Source organism: Lissotriton vulgaris, chromosome 1_1 (assembly GCF_964263255.1).
Source record: "Lissotriton vulgaris chromosome 1_1, aLisVul1.2, whole genome shotgun sequence".
Classification (NCBI taxonomy): domain Eukaryota; kingdom Metazoa; phylum Chordata; class Amphibia; order Caudata; family Salamandridae; genus Lissotriton; species Lissotriton vulgaris.
The window spans coordinates 1,825,024,986-1,825,046,775 of record NC_141685.1 but is presented as its reverse complement, the minus strand read 5'-3'; the positions used below and the strand labels follow the sequence as shown (position 1 = coordinate 1,825,046,775).

The window sequence follows — 21,790 nt, the reverse complement described above, 5'->3', positions numbered from 1 at the left end:
TGCTTTTTGGCAGACCTCAAGTTGTCTGCCCACCGCCGCGGCCCCTCATAACCCAGTCGAAACCCTCCAAAAACCCTGAACGTAACCGCGTGGCAGCCCCCACATCAGCGAATATTAAAAAGGCCGCTGTCCAGTTTTCAATCGTAAGAGGCACCATAGGCCTCTTCTGGAGTTCATACTCCTCCTTCGAACACTCTTTCGCCTGCACTTCCCGATGTAGGAGTTTCAATATCTCCACGTACTCCCCTTTCCAAATGCGCTTTTTCGTAGTCAACTACAGATGGGCGCACAACGGCTTTGTTACCCCCATATACAGCAGCCGCTTGATTTTCAACTCCTTACGCTCTAGCTTCACCACATCCTCCCCGGGCGTGCCTGCCGCTCCAGCCCCGCTCGCGGGTCCCGGCAGCCACGCTCCCTGTCGCCCCTGCAAGGCCTGACCCCTGGGGCCCTACACCTGAATTTTTGCTGTCCCCCCAGCGCCTTCCCCAGAGGCTCCTGCATCTCCTCATCCGACCCCACCCCTTTATCATACATATAGTACCCTTTCTGCAGCCATTCCCCCCCCCCCCCTCCCCTACTGATACCAAGCGCGCCTCTGCTGCTGCACGTGTACCTGAAGCCAAGGAAGCCACATGCCGCTCTCCACAGCGCCGATCCAGGGACGCCGTTCTCGTCTCCCAGCGCGATGCCCGGGCCGTCGTCTCCTGCTGGCCCTGTGACACCTGAAACACACTAGCAACTAGATTACTCGCCCCCTCACCATTTCGCAGCTCTCCTTCTTCCAAACTATCATCATCCCCCACTAACTGTACATCACTAGCCACATAACCCCTTCCAGCCGGCGGAGCCGACTGCACTCGGCCAGAAACATTAAAAACGCGTGCGTCGTTCCTCCTCCTGCGATGCTCCCCAAGCCGTAGTGGCCCTGTGGTTGTAGGTGTCGGCGAGCCCGCCTCAAGCCTGTCTGCCGGCCGCGACGGGATACCCCACCGGTGCCAGGCACGCTGCGGGAGGCTCCGCCCTCCCATCTCTTTGGCGCTGCTGGGCCGTCCCTAGCCCTACCAAGTCTGGAGCCCCGCGCCGCGTCTCATCCTGCAAAAGAAATGGCCGGACTGGTGTGCTGGGTCCCTCTCTCAGTACCCCGCCTGCCCCTCCCTGCCTCCACTTTGTCCCCCGCGCGTCTGCCACCCACGCCCTCTCCACCGCACCACTAAACTCCCCCACCCCTCCTCCTCCTCTTCGTCGCTCCATGCCAGCCCCCCACCCCACCTATATCCGACGTAGCCCCCCCCCCCCGTCGCCCCAGCTCCCCACACCCAGCCCACTCCCCCTTGCTTCCCCCCCACCCCAGCCCCCTCTCCAGGGGCCTCAAACCCCCGCCCGTCCAACTCCCGGGCCTCCTGACCGCCTCCGCCCAAGAGTCAAAAATGCCCAGGCTGTCCCAGTCGCTGACGCTACCATCCAATAATAGCAGCGGGGACCAGTCTCCCCAAACCTCCTGCAGCCCCCCCTCTCCCTTGACCCTCCTGCCCCAGCTCCCTCTAACCCACTCACCTGCACCCCCCTCCTGCCCTCCCCAGGACAACCCCCTCCCATCCAACTATGGCCCTGGGCACCTGCCCCTGAACCACACCCTCCCTGCACTTGCCCAACCTGCCCCTTACCGCCTGGTGCGCGCCCCCTACCCAGGCGGGTACAAACTGGGGAGGGGCTCTTTTCCCTCCCCTTCTTGCCGGACTTCCTCGCTGCTCTCCCCTCCCCCCCCCCCCCTCCCCCCCCCGCTTGTGTCCGTACACGGCCCCCCCTTCTCCACACCCCGCGCGCGCCTGTCTCCTGCCGAACGCTCCCGTCCCTTGACATGCCCCCAGGCGCTCGGGGAGGAGAGACGCTCTCCTCCCAGATGCCCGCTGCCGGCCCCGGCAGCACTCCGGTGCGCACCGGGGCCATCCGACGCTCGGGGAGGAGAGACGCTGCTCCACCCTCCTCGGTGCTGCAATGCAATCACCGGCCCCAAACCGCCCCCGCGTCCCAGTACCTCACCTGCCTCCTCCTCACCGGCCCCAAACCCGCCTCCTGGCATTACCACGGCTGCCCCTCATGCAGCAGGGTGGTCAGCGAGATCCCGCGACTGAAGCGGGGAGGCCCCACTGCGCTCCCCCGCAGTGATTTTCTCCCGCGGGCCCCCCTCACGCCTCCCGACCCCGCTGCCAGGGCCATGCCCCTGGCATCCGCACGGCCCTGCCCCCTCACCTGCACGCGGGCACCTTTAAGGGGCGGCGAGCAGGCCAAAACGGCTGCCGCCACACCCGCTGACGCGCTCCTCATGGGGCTTTTCCCCCCCCTGGGGCGCCACCAGTAAGTCCATCCGCCCTGCCTCACTGAGCAGGCGGATGGCCTCCAAAGCGAGGAAATCTTCAGCAGCCATCGCTAAATAGATGTAAAAGCACTACCACAACCATAAAGGCCTGACAAAAAATTCCTACAATACAGCGCTCCCAGCCACCAGGTCACCAGAACCTAAAATGGTGGCTGGGACAGCACAAGTCCCCTAGAAATAGGCTTGTGCTACTATTTGAAATTGGGCTACTCCCAAGGCAGCCCAAAGCCACAAAATGGCTGCTCCCTTCTCACCCCCACCCCCTCCCAATCTGCCCAGGGGGCAGACCTCGTGTTGCTCGGCTGCCCCCCAAATCCCCCCCTTCCCAGCACCGTCATGGTGTAGGTAAAGCCTGTGGGCTAATTCAGAAATAAGGAGGTAAAGCAACCAAGTTGTGAGCCTCTTCGGGAAGATATAGCTATAGGTTCTCAGATTAGGGGAAGAGATTTCCACAGCTTTGGCCCTAGGAAATATAAGGCTCATCCTCCTTGCCTCGATCTTCCAACTCTAGGGACTGCTGCAAAATCCTGGTTGCTCGACCACCAGGATCGGTTGGGTGTGTAGAGTAGCACCAATGATCTGAAGTAGGAGGGGCCAGTGTTTGATAGACATTTGTGCACATAGCATAGTGCCTTGAATTGAACTCGACCCTCAATTGGAAGTCAGTGTAGCTCACGGAGCAGGCTGGCAGTGGGATGGAATTTGGGGTTTCGAAGTAGGAGTCTAGCTGCTGTTTTCTGCACTACCTGGAGTTGCCTAAGATGTACTATGGGACACCCAGGTGAAGAATGTTCCCGAAATCAAGCCTTGAGATCACCAAGGCTTGGATGACTGTTGGCTGATGACTTTTAAAAAATTTTCTCAGCCATCTGAAACTGAACTGGGGTGCGAAATGAGCTAAAGAACGATGATGGATTTAACCCAGATCTGTGATTGGGGGCGAGTGTCTGAAAAGTTTCAGCGCTCAATGCATCATCTCCTTGTGATTGCTTTGTTCGCCCTAAGTTGGCAGGGTATGCCCAGACGTGGGTCCCTTGCTCACTTTGCCACTGGAATCAAGCTAGCCTGGCTGATGAGGGGTTTACCCCGAAACCAGTCCCAGAATGCTTGTTTCCGGTCCAGGGAAGACCTGACTTGGCAGTTCGGACTGGACTCTTCCCGTAAGGCACAGGGTCAAGACTTATTTGCATATAGCTGGGTGTGACCTGTGGTGGCAAAGTGAGCTGAAGAACGATGATGGATTCAACCCAGATCTGTCACTGGGGGGTGAGCGTCTGAAAAGTTTCAGCGCTCCGTCCATCAACTTCTTGTGTTTATCTCAAACTGCCAAAGCAGGCGGCAGACACTTTGGTGATTTGATGGTTCATGGAAAGATTATTGTCCCGCCATACTCCCAGGTTCTTAACTATTGGAGCCGGGGTAGAAAAGTGCCCATTGCCTCTGACCACAACTGTGAGCCCCATAAATGAGGATTATTGCCTAGCAATAGTACCTCAGTCTTTTCTCAGTTTAACTTCAGCGAGTTTGTGTAAATTCAGGTCCAGACTTGTTTGAGGCAACAATTTAGTGCCTCTATGCTGTGTTTATCCTGGGAGGACAGGGGGACAACAATGTGAGTATCATTGGTGTAAGACAGGAGGGTGAGGCCATGTTTTTCTACAATTTCCTCAAGTGGCCTTACGTAGAAGTTGAATGTTGTACATTGATTCTTTTGTAATATGGCTGACTGTAGTCTTTAGTCCTTCCTTAGTGTTTTCACCTTCTCAGCCTTCCTGTATACCTGTGTGTGTTCTAACCTGTACCAGTGTGTTCTACCAGTGTGAGTTGATGGTCTGGTTAGCTGGCGAGGTTGTGTACTCAGCTGTGTCCTACAATAAATCTACATGTAATCAACTAGAAGTATCCTGTCATCTATGACCATCCTATTATACAACATTGAACAGTGTTGGGAAAAGTGGAGCTTTGCGGGACCCCTATGGAAAATAATGCGACTTAGAGCTATGCTGCTGGGAGTGAACTTGGAGGACCCTATCTCAGAGAAATGAGCTCAGCCAAGACTGGGCCATGTCCTGCACCCTTAAACTTTAGAGAAGAGTATTATGGTTCACCGTATCAAAAGCTGCACTGAGGTCCAGCAGGATCAGTGCAGTGGTGCCCCTATTGTCAAGTTGTTGCTATAGATATTTAATTACGGCAAGTAAGGCATTCTCTGTACTATGACTATCTCTTAAGCCCGATTGTGAGGGATGGAGCAGGCCATTGAGTTCTATGTACATCATGAGTTGCTTGTTTCACATGTTTTTATAGGGCTTTAGACCGGGTGGGCAGGAGGGAAATTGGTCTGTAGTTAGCCCATATGGATGGGTTCAGATTTGGTTTTTTGAGTAAGGGTTGGACTGTTGCTTGTTTCCATGTCCTTGGGATGATATCCCCTGAAAGTGAGGCTTTAAGAAGCTGTGTAAGAATATCCATCACTGACTCAAATTTTCTAAACTCTGAGGGAGAGCAGGGGTCAAGTGGTGAGCCTGACTTAATGTAGGAGAGGAGGGAGTTGGAGGCTGAAGGGGCTGGAATGAGCACAGTAAGTAGGTCCTAGTCTGAGGGCCCTGTTGCACGTTGTATTCTGCTGTGAGAGGGATCGTGGTGGAGCGGTCTGTCAGATTGTGGTCAGACGTAGAGGAGAAAGTAGCATGATTATCTTCAACTTTTTAAAAAAAGGAAGATGCTAGCTCATCACAATGGGGGTGTGAGATTGATGACCGGGGCTGTATTTGTAAGATCTTACAACTTGGAACAGAATTTTTGAGCAATTATGGGCCGTGCTAATTTTCTACGAGAAATAAGAAGCTGAAGCAGTGTGACAGCATTTATGTTGTTCTTTTTAGGTCAACTTATACTATGATCTGTCTGCTGCGCTGTAGGATTTTCACCACTCTTTGGAGGGATTTACAAATCTTTTTGCTGTTTAGTGTATCATTGTACCAGGTAGCTGGTGGGAGGGCTCTGTGATGTGTTTGGTTGTTATCAGAATAAGTGAAGAGTGCAGAACCAATCCACGCATTAATAATGTTTGCAGCAGAACACGGAATTGTGAAGCTTGGACTCAAGGGGTGGACTTAAAGTTGGAAACATTGAGCTTTAACCAGTTCCTGCCAAAGGAGGCGGACTGGGCGATTACTGGCCGAAAAGAGCCTGAGATCATAAGGGAACTGTGTAGTGGTCAGACCAGGCTGGGAGAATGGCCTGGTCGGCTAGCAGGTACTTCTCATTTGAAAAGATGGGATGGAGCATATGGGAAACCTTGTGAGTAGGGCCATCATTGATCAGTTGGATATCCAGGGCCGGGAGGCCCTCAATAAAAGACGAGGCAATCCTACATGCCTTATTATCAAAATGGATATTTAAATCTCTGGTATTTATAATGCTGGCATACTTTACTGTGTATGAGGATGTTTCTTCCGTTAATGAGGAACTCCCAAGTGCCTACTGGGCCAGGGGGGTGGTAAATTAGAGCTCCTGAAATGGTGAAGGTGTTCGAAAGAGATTAACAAAACAGTAGAGTTTCACATTCTGGGATAGAAAGTTTATTTTACCGACCTATCATGTGCATTAAAAATAATAATTCCCCCGCCCCCTTTTCTTGTTGACCCAATCAACCCTAATCATTCAATATTCAGAGGGCAGAGTGGCTACAATATCTGGTGTTGAGGTCTCATTTAACCATGTTTCTGTGAGAAACACAGCATTCGGGCCATGTTCTATTTAGAAAATTGATGAAGTCTGATTGTGTTTGCCTAAACAGCGACAGTTAAGGTTAGAAGACTTGATGGGTAGAATTGAAATTATGTCTATAGAGATGCAAGCTTTTTGCCCACTGTATATTTGGATCTTAGAGTGGCGAAACCAATTTGGAGCTAGAGGAAAGATTTACATCAAGCCTTGGCCCCTTATTTCACAAGTATAAATCATTTAATAAATCCTACAATTTTATATCACTAAAACATATTAATGCTGCACTGATCCCCCGCAGCACAGCCAAATCCACCCCAAGACGATTTATTTAAGTAAAATAACCCAAGTGAGCACAACATGTACGTCATTGGCCTCCCTGCAAGTGAGAATAAAGTTACCACCGCCTACTGTCTCATTTTTTATGTGCAATAAATTAACGGTCCTTTTTATGTGACTCAGTTGCCCCTTATTATACCTAATGGTCCATAGGTACTGGCAAGCAAAATGAGACCAGGCGGCAAACCCTGCAAATAACGCACACCGATACAGAAAGTGTCTGATTTTTTTTTTTTTTTTCCCTACTGGGCATGAAGTCTTCGAAGCACTAAAGCTTGTAAGAATCACTTCAAAATGGTGAAATACTGGAATGTATTGATAAGTTCTTTGTTTATGCTCAATGTGAATAATGTTTGGTCTAAAACTATTTAAATGTACACTCTGGTCAGAAGATCACTATCGTGACCAAGGCTGTCTGCCGAAACGCGTAGATAGCCTCGGTCATTACATATTATGGCTACTTCCAACACTGGTGTGCCTTCCTCTTAATTCATTATTTTAAAGATAATTTGAATGTTGAAATGTGCAGGTGGACGCTTAGCCCGAGCACCACTGGTTATCTGGTGCATGCTGGCACGGCAACCATGGCTGTTTTGAATGGATAAATGTATGTTTGTGTGTGTGTGTATGTATGTATGTATGTATGTATGTGTATATATATATATATATAATATATTCTCCACAAAATCTTGTTGCTGGTTCTTTCAGAACAAACACACTGCATTCCAAGTGTGCTTTAATAGTGCAAGGGCCATTCTCTACACATTTTGGAGCATGAGGCTCCTTGTTCACAAGTAATTACCATAGCATTTCCTGTTGCCTATATACAGAATCATGTGATTCTTAAGAACAAATGTAATGAAAACTGACTTGTACCAGCGTACCGATCTTGTGAACAATTCTTAATACAATAGATACTGCATGCTTATAAATTATTTCAATTCAAAGGTAGGCAGCAAAATCTAATATTGATATCATATCCGATTAGTTACTTTCACAAAATTCGAGTCATGGCTAGATGACAATATTACAACCAAATACGGGGGTCACTTTTCCATCCGAGGGTGTGCTGTGTAACTTACACGCCCACATCAGATATAGATAAAGAAAGGGGTGAAGGAGGGTAAAGAAAGGCTAGGTATGGTGAGGACCCTCTACAGTGAAGCACGGGGTGGGGTTGTCTCTTGTTGCCCTCACACACACCGAAGGATGTCATGCTTCATCGGGCGGTGCTCCTCGTCGGGCCGGCGCTGCAATGTCCTACGGGTCCCCCGAAGGGTCACTTTGTTGGAGATCTTTTAAGAGAACAGCCGTATGATGAGTGCGGGTATGTGGGGAGGGCCCTTGTGTAGGGTGGTGGTATAGGCGGTGGCTTAAGTATTGCTAGGGGATACCAAAGAGCAGTAGTTTAATTTTTAACGGTACCCCTGTCATGTTAAAAAAATCCAAAGGTTGATTGTTAGTGTGGGTAATAATGTACCCTAGATAACAAAGTGTGGTCAGGTCGACATGTTTCGCGCTATCGTGGTCAGAGCAATCCAGTGCGCTTCCTCAGGACCAGTAAAATAACTATATATTTTTTTAAACTTGGAATGTTTATGGAGGCGCTACTATGCTCTCTGCTGCAAGGAAAATACTTTTTGCACACCTAAAATTACATATTCTTTATTTACAGTTCTAAGTGGTGTCTGCTATCTTGAATTGGCCAATAAAGCTAAGAAAATGGCACCTGTTATACCATATGCATGTTTAAAAATGATGTGATGAGCAACAGTGGCAGCAGCATGTCTTTTTAGATCGAAGCCTACAAGACAGCACATCTGTCTGGTTGATGAAGGCTTTTTGGGGACATTCTGAAAGCTGATTTAGGATTGTATTCTGCCCATTGCTAAACATACACTTTGTGGTTTGAAACTGACATTTGCTAGCTTTCTTTATGCCGATTTATTTTAGGCTGTCCAGCATGTCTTTGTCCCTCCTGTGGAGCATAGCTTGTTCACCCCCCCACTCTGACTTACTGCTTTTATTCGCTTATTTCATGTAAATAGGCTGTGTGGAAAATGAATACGGTTTGGTAAACATTATCTGCGCCATCTTGCCTTTTCCCCCGATGCCACACTTTTTGTCGTGCACATCCGTCATTTTAGGTGCCTTGGTCAGAACCACCCTCTGCATGCCGCAGATCCTCAGCATGGCTCCTCGCCCTCACAAGCACCCCCCACGCACTGGTCACCCCGCTCTCTCATGCATAGACCATAAAACCTCTCCATCTGCGCTGCTCTCCCATGAGAATCACACCCCTCTACCGCGCAGCTCTACCTCGGAACCCCATCCTGTTCCCAGCGTGACACCTTCCTCCATTCCTATCATGGTCCCGGATCCTTTGATAAAAAACCCTTTCCTTTTGTGCCCGTTTGCCTTACTCGTTCCCAGGCCGCCACCTGACCCTGCGGATGCTGTTATTCCCCCCCCCCCCCCTGTACAGTAGGAAGCTTCCCTCATCAAAGGATCCACGAGTTGATCAAAGCCCCCACCCCATGAGATCCGATCAACCTCACCCATTCCGTAAATCGGCGGAATGTCCAGCTGTGCGATAATCATCACCTGCTGTGACCAGGGTGGGGACTTCAACTGTAAATGTGTGTGGGAACGGGCCTGAAGCGGGGATTCCGAGGATGTCTTTCCGTACATCAAAGGGTTGACAGAGATGTGTTTTATGCAATAAAGTAATAAACTCGTATATAAGAGGCCAGGCCTCAGAGATGCGGTTAGAGCACCTCGTGACGATACTTGCTGTCCGAACTGATGTGTTCTCCTCCGGAGAGAATAAACCCTTGTTTCCAGCCTTCCAGTCTCCAGCGCCTGCCTCTTCATTGATTAATATTTTGTGGGTGAAAGAGGCGACAACGCCGGGCAACACTTAAGGATCTTTGTTTATTGGTTGCTTCACACCTTTTTACAGCTGTTGCATTTTGGTCTTATCTTGTCTCATTTGCTGTGCATTCAAAGACAGAGATCAAATGTCAGGCTCTGATTCCATGAGAGCTTGCTATTTACTTTTCTTTCACTCTCTTCAAAGTGAGTGGATCAATGTGACAATCTGGGGGTTTGACAGGAAAGGTGTTTTTTCGAACACATCCCAAAACGTCAATGTCTGTAAATGATTCAGAATTAGGAAAGCACAAAAGAAGCACTTATTTTTTTTGTGCCTCTGAAGTTTGGTGGACACAAATATTTTAATATGATCAATACATTAGGTGATGCAATTTGCAATTCCCACACATTATAGTTTGTGCTCTGTATAATTTTATCAGTAAAACTGTATGTCTGTGCAATATTCGTCATTTCAATTGAAAATGTGTTGTCTGTAGTGCGAGTGCGCTACAACACTATGCGTACTCCATTCTACACCCCTGCAGTCTATGGAACTATACGACTCTCCACTCTGTCACACCACTCTCTGCTACTCTACTCCACACTACGCTACTCTACGCTACCCCACTCTACGCCTCAACATTACACTCTACAACACCACATTTTACTTCACTTGCCCCCTCCACTCTACGCCACAACACTACGCTACTCGATGCCACTGCACTCCATGGAACTCCTTGCCATGACACCACCACACTCCATGACACTCTGCTACACACTACTTTATGCCACTAACTTTTAGCCATGCTGAACAGCCATACAGTTGTACAACATGGATAAAAGTCATTGACAAAGCCAATAGCTCTTGCAGAGACAAGATCTTTTGGCTTTGCCAGTGCTTGTTTAACTTTTTTTTATTTTTTCCAGATTCTGTTGGCATGTTTTTTTGCAATCCTCAATTGATTTACAAGGCAAAGCTTCCTACTGGCTTTGCCAATTTTCTTTTATTTTTTTACAGCTGCTTACTAATGGCTTAAGCTTTCGAGAAGACATCACTTCAACAAATAAGTAAAGGCGGGGGCTTTGGCTCAGCTTCCATGAGCCATAGCTGTTCACATGTTTTTCATAGCGATTGCGTGGATGGACTGTCGATGCCATTCGTGGATGGTTACATTTGTTTTCCCATTAGATGTGTAGATGGGCCACTAAATTCCTTTTTCGACTGAAGATGGAACATGATGTGTAAATTGTAATTGATATGCTGTGTATTCCCTGTATTTACTTTGCTGACTCAATGGCATTTTAATTAATAGACTAAGGCTTTTTTTGTTCAGCAATTGTCTGCTCTTTGCATGTCTTATCCTGTCATAAAGGCACATTGCCACTCACCTATTCCACTTGAGCATACATTCTTTTTACATGTTGGATTTACAACTTTTATTGTCTTCAAAGTAATGACATGCATAAATGTAGGTTTTCTTAAATATGCAATAAAAGTACTGGCCCCTTGTCAGAAGTAACTGCTATGCAATATTTTGCTCCTATATACCTTTTACGTTCACCATACATAACATACGTTTCTGATTGCGCTCTGTTCAGCAAAGGTGCTTTTTCTCTGTATTCATATTGTTGTAGCCTAAGATGTTGCTCCATTATGGAATTTTCTTCTAGAACAGCAGGAATCACTCACCCAGCCACCCACCTACTAGCAAACAATTCCTTTAACAAAAGGGCAGACCAATTGTCTTTGTGGGTTTCTTTATTAATGTGTTTTTTTTTTTTGGATGACTTTTCTATGACTACGTTTTGGCTGCCTCTTGGGCAAAGCAAAATGGTAATAACCAATTTTGCTGTCATAAAAGGACCTTTGACACAGTATGCTCCCTTCAATATGTATTTCCTTTGTTTTAGAATACTGGTTTAAAAAAATGTATTCTACTGTTGTAACTAATGACGCTCAAGTCTGTTGTGCTGTGGACTTTTAATGCATTTTAGGTACGTTTTATTTGGCAACCAGTATTGTAAGTGTCTTTTACAAATAATAAGACTTACACTAGTACAAATGTATAATCGCAATAGAAGAGCATGAATGGAGGCGCATGTCCAAAATGTCTGCCATTCAGAATCTGGCAAATTAGGAATACATATAATAAACTTACATAGGTATAGGAAAGAGAACAACAATATAGAAGAAAGAGCTTCTTCCAATTGTTCGGCAGTTACTTGATTTTTTTAATTCGTTCTTCTGGGCCATGGTGCCAGACTGAACTTGGTGGTTGTGACCTTGACTAGAATTACTATCTTTTTTTAAACAGTTTATCAACTTGATCTTTAGTGTAAACCACGATAGCGAAACAAGTGATTTAATTCAAAATGGCGTGGTAAGCTGGTGGAAAGATTGTGTGGACATTCCAGGGAAGGTGCCCTCTGGAATGCAAGTTTAACTCCGTAACCTCCCTATCTTCCTCCTGTGACCGTATAAGCCAGTGGGTCATTCCCAATACTGTCACAGGGATGTTTTCTCAAGTAAGATTTTAAACTTCTGTAGCAGTCACATGCACTGTTTAGTTGACTGAACTGCCCTGTCAAGGGGGGGTGGCGCGGGGGGGAAGGGTATAATAATATGATCCGGGAAATTTAATGTACATGTGTAATTTCCAAAGAGGGGCTGTAAAGATCTGTTAACGAGCTCACAGGTGTTGCGTCATTCAGTAAACTTGTGTTTCTTCTTTCATTGAGCATTCTAAGAAATTTTGCTCTACTTGTGGACTATCCTAGGCAATTTTCTTTTTTTTTTGTTGCATACGATAAAGTACAAACTACACATTGTTTACATTTATCAGTTTATTTAGTAGATTTTACAGTTTCTGGTTATTGCTTTAATGCATCACATGAATTGATCATCCTTAAATTAACTGACATTAAAACCTCCCACCTGCTGACCATTCCACATTTTTCAGCAAAAAAATCCATAGATTACCATAAAGGTGCTAAAAGAATTTTATTATAAAGCGCACCTAGTTCTAATGCTTTTTAGTACAAACATTCAGACCTCCCACCTACCGACCTTTCCACATTTTTCAGCGAGAACAATCTACACCATATTACCATGAAAGTGCATCTGGCATTGCTAAAGTGCTATTATAAGGTGCTCTCCGTTCTGGTACTTTCCTATACACTAGATAAAGCTACTTGGCTTAATATCCTAATACAGCATCTAGCTGCCTAACTATTCAAGCATATTCCGAAATTTGCCTGCCAGTAATACCAATAAAATCCATTCAAGATATCCCAGGTACATAGAGCAAAAAATGATTTTATACAGTGCCCTTGGCTTAAATGCTTACCACGAGGTGCCTAAAACATTGCCGAACTTTAAAAAACTTCCTGACTCTCCTTCCCTTTTGGCATACAAAACCAGCTTATTAAGCCAAACTTGTGAGTCGGGCGGATCCCTTGATTTCCATAGGTAGTTAAAACTGATCGAGCAAATAAAAATAGCTATATACCTCCAAGCAAGCATACTTCTTATTCTAATCTTAATTTGTATAGTACTTTCTAACAGTATAGCTTTAGAATCTGGTACTACCTGAATTCCTAAAACCATCCGAACAGTTTTCAGTACCCCTTGCCAGTATCCCGCCAGCCTCAGACCGCTTCAGATCATGTGCTCCCATGTGTGCTCTGAATCACATCTAGGGCAGTTTTTTGTAGCGTTCACATTCCACTCATGCAGTTTCTCAGGGGTGTAGTACACTAGCTAAACCGAGTACATTTTGCATACGCTTAAAATTCACTTCTCTAAGCAACTGAGCAATGAAATGCAAAATTCTAACCATTCTACCTCTGCCAAATTCTTTCCAACCTCCTTTCTCAACTTCCCTTGAGCAATATGAAACATTCCATCATCCTTTCTGTGGCTCGTATGCAGCCATTTTACCCATTGCCTAAGCTTTTTCTTTGTGCTCTTGTAATCCTATATTACCTTCATTCCCTCCTTTTTGATTCCTCAACCTGAAGCAGGAGGAATTTATGAACACTTTGTATTTGGAAATTCCCCAGAGCTTTGAAGACCTGTCCAGAGGGAGGACTTGGCTGCACTACCTCCCTTGAAACAATTTAATTGTTAGTATTTAACCAAACGCCAATTTCTCCACACCTGGCTCTTTCATATCTTCTTGCAGTTTGACGTAGCTCTGAGAAGCTGACTAAGAATTTTGAGGGGAAGAGCTGCATGAATCTATGGAATGTTGAGAGAATTCTAAATTTGCTTGTGCTTAAATAACGCTAAGGTCTTCTATCTAATCAACTTGGGATTTCTCTCATAGAATTTGATAAAGCTTGAATATAGTGGAGCTTCATTTTAATTATTTTCCATATAAAAGTTGTCTACTGCTGAAGCCTTTGATATAGTATGTATCCTAGTATGCATCACTAGAAAAGCTACCAGATAATATGCTTTCCAATATAGAAGTGCTATCCCTCCCTCTTAACAATGAAGAGCCCATTTTAATACATTTATTCACAGGTTGGCTTTATTTCTAATGAACTCTGAAATTTTTGCTTACATTTTAGTAGAAAAGTCATTATTTTGATAAACTGGGCTGGCTGTGTAAAGAAAGTTTAATATGAGCAAAATATCTTAATCATTGCACATAGGACGCGCCTTCCAACTATCTAATTGCTGTCCAATCTTCCTAAGCAAGGGGATATAATTCAATTCATAGAGCTGTTCAAGATTTTTCGTAATCCAAATTCCCAAATACCTGATGGGTCTTTTCTTGTGTACCTTCTGGAGGACTACTGGCAAGCATTTAACCTCCACACTAAAAAGCAGCAGCTCTGATTTTTCAGTATTAACATTTCAGCCAGTTACAGCCCTGAAATGTCCTAAAAGTGTAAATGTTTCCTTTATCACTATTGGATCTGGTTGAATATGTAAAACTAAATCATCCGTGTATAATTTGAGTTTAGGAGTATCTCTCTTACAAGGGCACAAACAGCTTGCGTTCTTCTTAAAGCTGATACTAAACTAAATACTAAACATTAATTTGTCTTTTGCTTAATGTTGTCCTTGTTTATAATGTTTTTCTTATAGGTTTTTTCCAAAGATGGCTACTATGCACCAGGATGTTTTGAACATGGTCAAATTGTTCAGAAAACATTTGTCCTCTGTACCTGGCTGTGAGAGGGTCACTCTGTGTGGAGCTGATTGTATGCTCAGAATTTTGCAACTTTCAATGGCTGAAGTCCATAAACAGGTTAGTACTCTGTTTAATTTCTCTAGTGTTTTTTAAGCCTTATCAAAAATGACTGGCCTATGAATGGAGGTAAACAGCCTTTATAAATGTCCGTGTTTGATTTTCATAATATTAAAACGTGCATACACAGCTTTTGTTGTAGGATAGTTTGTTAAATTCTGTGAGCATGCTTTAATATACTTGTGTAATTTGCAGGTGTTTAATTTGTTTATCTGCGGACAGTTGTTGCAGAGTACCAGATTTAAATCATTAATGGTGATTGGAAGTGCTGTATGTTAAGTTTGGGGCACAAAGTAGTTGCTATCGTCAAATGCCAATAAATCTTGCTGACACTTGGGCCCATATGCTATTAATTAGTGAGTGGTACATCTGGTGTCTCGTGCTTCCCACTACCTCCTGGGTTGGATATATGTTTTACAATTTTATTTTAATGAAGTGGCAGCAAATGTTGAAAGGTACTTAGTTATAAGAATTGCAATACAGTTCTTTACTGTACACCCATACATTTCTTTATTCACGTTCTCACAACAATACCCCATACATTTAAAAACAGAGTTTTTCAATTGAGTGTTTCACACAATTCATTTTAAAGCCAAAATTAGTTATTCTGTATGCATGTCATATTGAAACACTAGTTATGAATAACAAAGCATGAGACCTCTGACAGTGTGAAGGAAATGCAGAATGAATGAATGAATGGATGTGAGTGTGACACTCGAATCTCATTGGAAAGGGTGTGTACATTGGATGCCTGTCAGAAGAGTGTAGATTAGCAGGGGAGATATGCCTTGGTTTTTCTGCTGAGGCACCCTCAATTTCTGCAACCCAATTGGGTCAGTGGATACATTTGTTTTAGAAATTGGTTGTGAAGGAAGACCGAGAAACCTGTAGTAGCGACCCACTGCCTTGATAAGTAAATGGGTACATTAGTTGAACTGCGTTAGGATGAGAAAAGTATTTTAGCTTGGACGGCTACATGTCCATTCTCAATGTGAATTGTATTGAACACTGATTTATCTTTCTAGAAATTGGTGAAAGGGTGTGTTATTGCATTCTGGCGGTGGGGCAGAACTATTAACACCACCTTCATCTTTCGCTCATGCTCTCAAGTTTGTTTCCACCTGATGTGGTCTATTCTCAGCAGACAAGTGTCATCGTTCTCTAATAGTGTTATTGGAGTCAGTATTGTAAGGCTATAGCTATTCTAACCGTCTATTAAGCTGTTTTGCTCTGGCTGATCCCAAACCCATTGGCTACTGCTAATTTGAGCTAGACTGGTTGACCTTATTGTGGCCTTTAAATGAAGCAATGTTGTTGTTGGACTTCAGTACAGGAACCGTTAGTTGTTGCAGCTGAGCAGAGAGGAGGGATCTCACTTGAGGTCCTCTAACTTGAACCGTGTAGTGCTTTCTGGTACTTGTGCTAGCTCAGGGACATATGTTCTAATGTTTAATACCTTTCTGAAATGGGTCTGCGGTATAGTGACTGGCAGGCCGTGACTGATTGTGTGAGTAAACGGAGAATTGATCATGACATGGACACATTAATGCAATTACGTTGGACGAATGAATGGAGGACAAATAACTAATTTTTGTAGTTTTCCTCCAATACACTCTATTCAGAATATTCTTCCCACTAAATGCCGCCCCTAAAGGTACAAATTTGACAATGTAATGAACGAATTGACCCTGTTACATGCATTTCTATAGCGGTCATCTGCCTTTGATGTTCTTCTCTTCGCTCTTGAGCACTGTTTCAACGCACATGCAGACACTTATTCTGGAGTATCTGTGCAATCTTGATTGGTTGGCACGTCTTAATGTTAAGAACGAGCTGTTGCATGTGCATATGTAGGTACTGGTAGGGAATAAGCTTTTGTTTTGCATGTCAGTTTATGCTTTGGTGGTGGTAGGGGGAGGAGTTTAAGGCATGATCAGATAGAGCCTATCGGGTGAGATGACACAGTGTGAAAAGGGCCGCTTTAATGAAACTGGTGGATATTACAATTAAACAACCTGGCAGATTGCTTAGAGACTACAGATATAACGCTTCACTTACAAATAATTTATATCAAATCGATCTTCTCACTTAGGATAACATTGGGATTAGCTTATTACATCTTATAAGTGTAATTTCAAATGGGAAAGACAGACCACCCCAAGTCTCGTGTCTCCTGAATCTTAATTTAAAATCCTAACTTAAGGCGAAGTTGGATTTTAAACTACAATTCTGAAAATGCTACTTTTCGAAAGTTGACAGTTTCTTAAATGAGCCATTTGGTGCCTGCTGCCTGTCTCTGGTAATGTTTGGGGTGAGTGACAGCTGGGCTTTGCGTATCCCCTAGACAGCCACACACAATGGGTGCTTAGGTGTGACTTGATGGGCTTTCGTGGCAGGGTGGGAGGTAGAAGCTGCACCCAGCCTCACCTACATCTGAATAGTTTGTGTCCTGTCCCCACACAAAGGGTTGCACATCTCCCTGTATTTAGTCTGGAGCCAGGAAAGAAAGGGCAGAACCTCTGTGCACTTCAAAGGCCTGTCTCTGAAGCCTTCCCCACTTCAGAGGCCCAACTGGGTATAAGTACTGAACCTCAGACATCACCACTTCAGTATACCTCTGGACCTGTGAATACCCTGCCAGGAAGGTCTGCTGGGCTGCTGAAAGGACTGCCACTTTGCTGGACTGATATTCTGAAGCAGCTGTTGCCTTGCTGTGTTGACCTGCTGCCCTCTTGCCTAGAGAGGAAGAGCTGGACCTGGAACCTCTCTTGAATTCAGGACCCCAGAGGGACTCAAAGGTCTACTCTGAGGGCCTTATGACCTGAGCCTCTGGGACATTAGCAGGTTCCCACAACCCATTGGACCTGTCTTCAACAAGTTCCTGCTCCCCAAAAAGGTGCTGTTCAGGTTCTTGGGGCCTTGGTGGTGGTGTTGAGCTCTTCAAGTCAAGCTTTTGGGCTCTTCGTAAACGGGCCTGTTCCGGAACGGCGCACCTCGCACCGAATCGGTGCAAGCTGTTGCAAATTCCTCTTCACACAGCAAGCAGTGTGTATTGCCACCGCGAGGCAAGAGCCACCGCCCGCGCTACCCGACCTGCTCTTCGTGCCCACCCCCTCGCAACCATCACCAGCAACGTTCTCCTTGCTCCCGGGAACTTCTTCCCCGTGAACGGGACTCATGGCACAAAACCTGAGAAGGTAAAACTTCAGCTGGACTAATCTGGTACTGTATTTGACCTTCACAAGTCATCACTCTTGGACACTTATCAGTCAGCAGAAAAACCTCTGCTTTCCGGGGTACCGCAAGGGTCTGTTCTCAATCCTGCACTCTTTAATGTCTATATGTCTCCCCTGATTAGTTTGATATCATCCATTACCATCTCAACTATCTCCTACGAGGACGATACGCAGCTAATCTTAGTTTCAGATTAAAAACACCACACTGGCCGAAGAAAATCTCCGACAATGTCTTACACCTGTCTTTTGTTGTGTGAAAACTAACCACTTAAGATGCAACTCCAAAAAAACTGAAATTATGCTACTAATGAAAGAGGAGATCTTTTCCCCTAGTTTATGGTGGCCCTCAGACATTCCACCCCCCCTAATACAGCAACAGTAGCCAGAAATCCGGGGGTCAAAATTGACTCCGCACTATCCTTTCACCATCAATCCTTAGTAGTAGCTGGAACCGGTTTCCATCTAATAAAGTCATTAAAAAAGTTCTTTGACTTACTTTCTTGTATGGCAAGACAGGCAGTGGCAGTTGCCCTAATCACTTCCAGATTGGACTATTGCAACAGCCTTCTGCAGGAGCCAATAAGTCGGTCCTACACAAGCTACAGATGGTACAGCACGCTGCAGCCCGACTAGTCTTAAAATGGCCCAGACACTCATCAGTATCCGCTGCTCTAAAGGCTTTGCATTGGCTACCTATCCATAAAAGAATCTTGTTCAAGATCCTCATAATTACTTTCCAAATCTTTCATTCCTCAGGCCCACACTATCTACGGCCTAGGTTTACACGCTATCTGCCATGCCGAACCCTCAGATCTTCGAATGCTAATCTACTAAAACCCCCTGTTTTCAGATACATTTCAAAAGGGGAGAAATTAATTGCAGTTCTAGGGACAAAAGCCTGGAACCAACTGCCTAACTACCTACGTTTCATCCAATCAGAAACCCTCTTCAGGAAATCTCTGAAAACGTGGATTTTTACGGCACCTGATACGCTATGTAAAACACTTATCTCAAATCTCTTTTCCTAGTCTCAGCCATCCTGTCTGTTAGCAACTTGCTCCGCTCCATGTTGCCCCTCTGAGTGAAAGTTACGCTTAACAAACACTGTATAACAGAACTCCATCATGGCCAGCCTAAACGTTTGAATTTGGCTCTGTTCAGCATGACCAGATATCCCCGGTTGGCGGTTTTTGCTTTTTAAGCACTGTTTTACAGATTATTCTCTAAAAATTCAAAACTCTGGTTCTGCTTAATGGATTTTTGTAGTTTTGATCTTTATTATTTATAAATTACACCAGCCTTCTCCACAAGTAGCTCATGAGCAACTGGTAGCTCTCCAGCTACCCGAAAGTAGTGCTTGTGTGAGCAGTCCAGTTTACTAAATTTGAAGGTTTTGCTTAGCTGAATCAATATATGTTTTCCAAAATTGAAATGTGTTCATCTGATACAAAAAAGTGTGTATTTTCCAGCATTTTAAGCTTGTTTGAAGATATATGGTTAATTTCCAAAATATGTCATGCTAATAATTAAGTGATGAATCATGTGGCACTAGGGGTTGCAGCTATTGCTGCTATGTATTACCAATGTAAAGGGATTCCAAATTGACAAAACCTTTTTTGTTCCCTCTGGCAACCCTGCCTGATGGATGCATTCAAGTGATCATTACTGGCATGCCCTGTGCTGAAGTGACCACTACCAGTAATCTTGCATTGGGTGGCCACCAATGTGTTCTTGTCTGGTGTGGTCGTATTACAACACTAACAATATTAGTAGCTCTTGATAATTTTCATTGAGCTTGAGTAGCTCTTATTACAGAAAAGATCGTAGACCCCTGAATTACACATTGACTCTAAAGTTAAGCCTGACTGCTCTGTGCCAAGCAACCAGAGGGTGACCCAGGTTAATTTAGGGCTTGCTTGTGCGTTACCCTAACTAAGATTGTGCTTACTGCTTGACCAGGGCTTTTACCCCAGTCAGCCAGAAACCCAGTTTCTAAGAGTTCTCCCAGCCAACTTTACATACAAAATTAAGATGTTCTAACAGTACCTGAATTGCCTTCCACAGTCCTCGAATCACCAATTTTTTCTCAAGCATTGAACTCACTTCTATTGTAACAGTCAATTTCGATACCCAAAACGCTCAACAGTTTCTGGACCCACAATCTTTTCACCTGACAGTGCCTAACTTGATCATGAATAGCTGATAATTGCCATGACCTGCCTGGTACATGTAAACAAACAAATGGAGGAGTACCACCACAAGACCAGTCAAGGTCTCAGTAAAGTGGAGGGAGAGAGAAGAGAAGCATGAGAAAAGGAAAATGTCATTTTCTAAGAAGACCTCTCACTCACCAACCTAGTTGGTGACATGCTTCATCATCAGGGTCCCACCCGAACAGCCAAATGCCATCCCAGTGTGCTGCGACACCTGATTACAGTGGAGCGGGTTCTTTTTTTGTGTGAGTTTGTGAGCGAAAAAAGTGGATTAAAAATTGTCCTGGTATAACTGAATTGAATTTTTTTTATTCTAGAGCTTTGGGCAATATTAAAAAGATATATCAGATTCATATATGAATGTTACTGATCCATTGGTATCTGTGTAATGTGAAAAAAGTGCTGAGTGACGGTCTACATGTTTCAGCCTGTAACAGGAAATTACCAGGTTTTCGTCAGGACCAAAGTGTGCGTGACCTGGGTGGTGTACACACGCTAAGGTGTACCCTACCCTCTATCACAAAAAGCCAGCTTTATACTCACAGTTGACACCCTTTCTTCTAGTGTGAGAAAGAGGGGAAAAAATAGAAAAAGATATTTTCCTTTTCTCATGCTTCTCTTCTCTCTCCCTCCACTTTACTGAGACCTTGACTGGTCTTGTGGTGGTACTCCTCCATTAGTTTGTTTACTTGACCATTAAGGGGACCGGGAGTATTCCCCTCCACATTGTGGAAATCCCTTTCTCTCTCCTTTTGTTTTACCTGCCTGGTACATGTCCAAATTTCACGACACCACAAAGAAAAAAATAATTCATTGTGTGACAGCAGTATAACCAGCCATAAAAGTGAAACCTTGGTAAAAATATACTAAACTGTTGAAACAGATACATAAATGGAGCACCTCACAGGCAAAGCTTTATCGTTGAAGATGTGCCCTAGAAACTATGTCCCTAGCAGCTCCTCATTTGGATAAGAAAAGCCATACAACTTCAACGTCCACCGAAGCATAATGAACTGAGCTCAAATCTTTTTGCTTATGTCTGGCCAACCAAGGTGGGCTCTTCATCAATCCAAACTACCCTTTCTCCTTCTTAGGCTTAGCTCCTACAGGTGACACAATCTCTCCACTGGCCACTCATCGAAAAGTCCTTCCATTGCGCACTCTGCACCTTCATCAGCTATGTCTGTCCGACCTCAAGATAAGAAACACAGAATGCAGGTTTTCAGTCCATCTTTTATTTCGAAGTCTCTACTGCAGTACCCCAAAACCGGAAACCTATCCATTTACAAGTTTTCCGGCTTCCTCCTGCCTGGGATTAAATTCCAACCAATATTGTAAAATGTCTACCGTAACTGGCTTTTGCCATTCCGGCTGCAGTGGCCCACCCCTCCTGCTGGCTGATTGCAACTTCCAAAACCCCCTCCTATGCCCCCCCCACCCCCCCAACTTGGTTAAAACAGGGTTAGACTGGATGGTTTACATCACACTTGGAGGGTTCATGTTTGTGGGTTTTTTTCATGTCTATACTTGCAGTACTCCTTGTTGTAGAAGGCTTCATAAAATGCCCAATATGCCCTCTCCCCTTTTGCTCATTAGACCTCTTCCTGTTCCACCCATCCTGGCATAGATGGGCTGACCTAGAAATGGATTATATACCACTGGCAAAGTGCTTGCTATTTAAGATGCCAAATCTGCCCTCATTGGTGCTATCCATTACAACCATAGGTATGTGTCTAACTCTTCCTCACTTGCCCTCTG

The 21,790-nt window shown here is 44.9% G+C and overlaps 1 protein-coding gene across 2 annotated transcripts in view; it reads left to right on the top strand.

Annotated features, from left to right (window-relative positions):
- Nucleotides 1-21,790, top strand: part of PARPBP (PARP1 binding protein) — a 196,636-nt gene that overhangs the window by 5,293 nt on the left and 169,553 nt on the right. For both annotated transcript variants that reach the window (XM_086919200.1, XM_086919193.1), the window contains exon 2: nucleotides 14,421-14,583. In XM_086919200.1, the coding sequence (XP_086775326.1) occupies nucleotides 14,421-14,583 (163 nt within the window). The remainder of the gene's footprint in view (nucleotides 1-14,420; nucleotides 14,584-21,790) is intronic.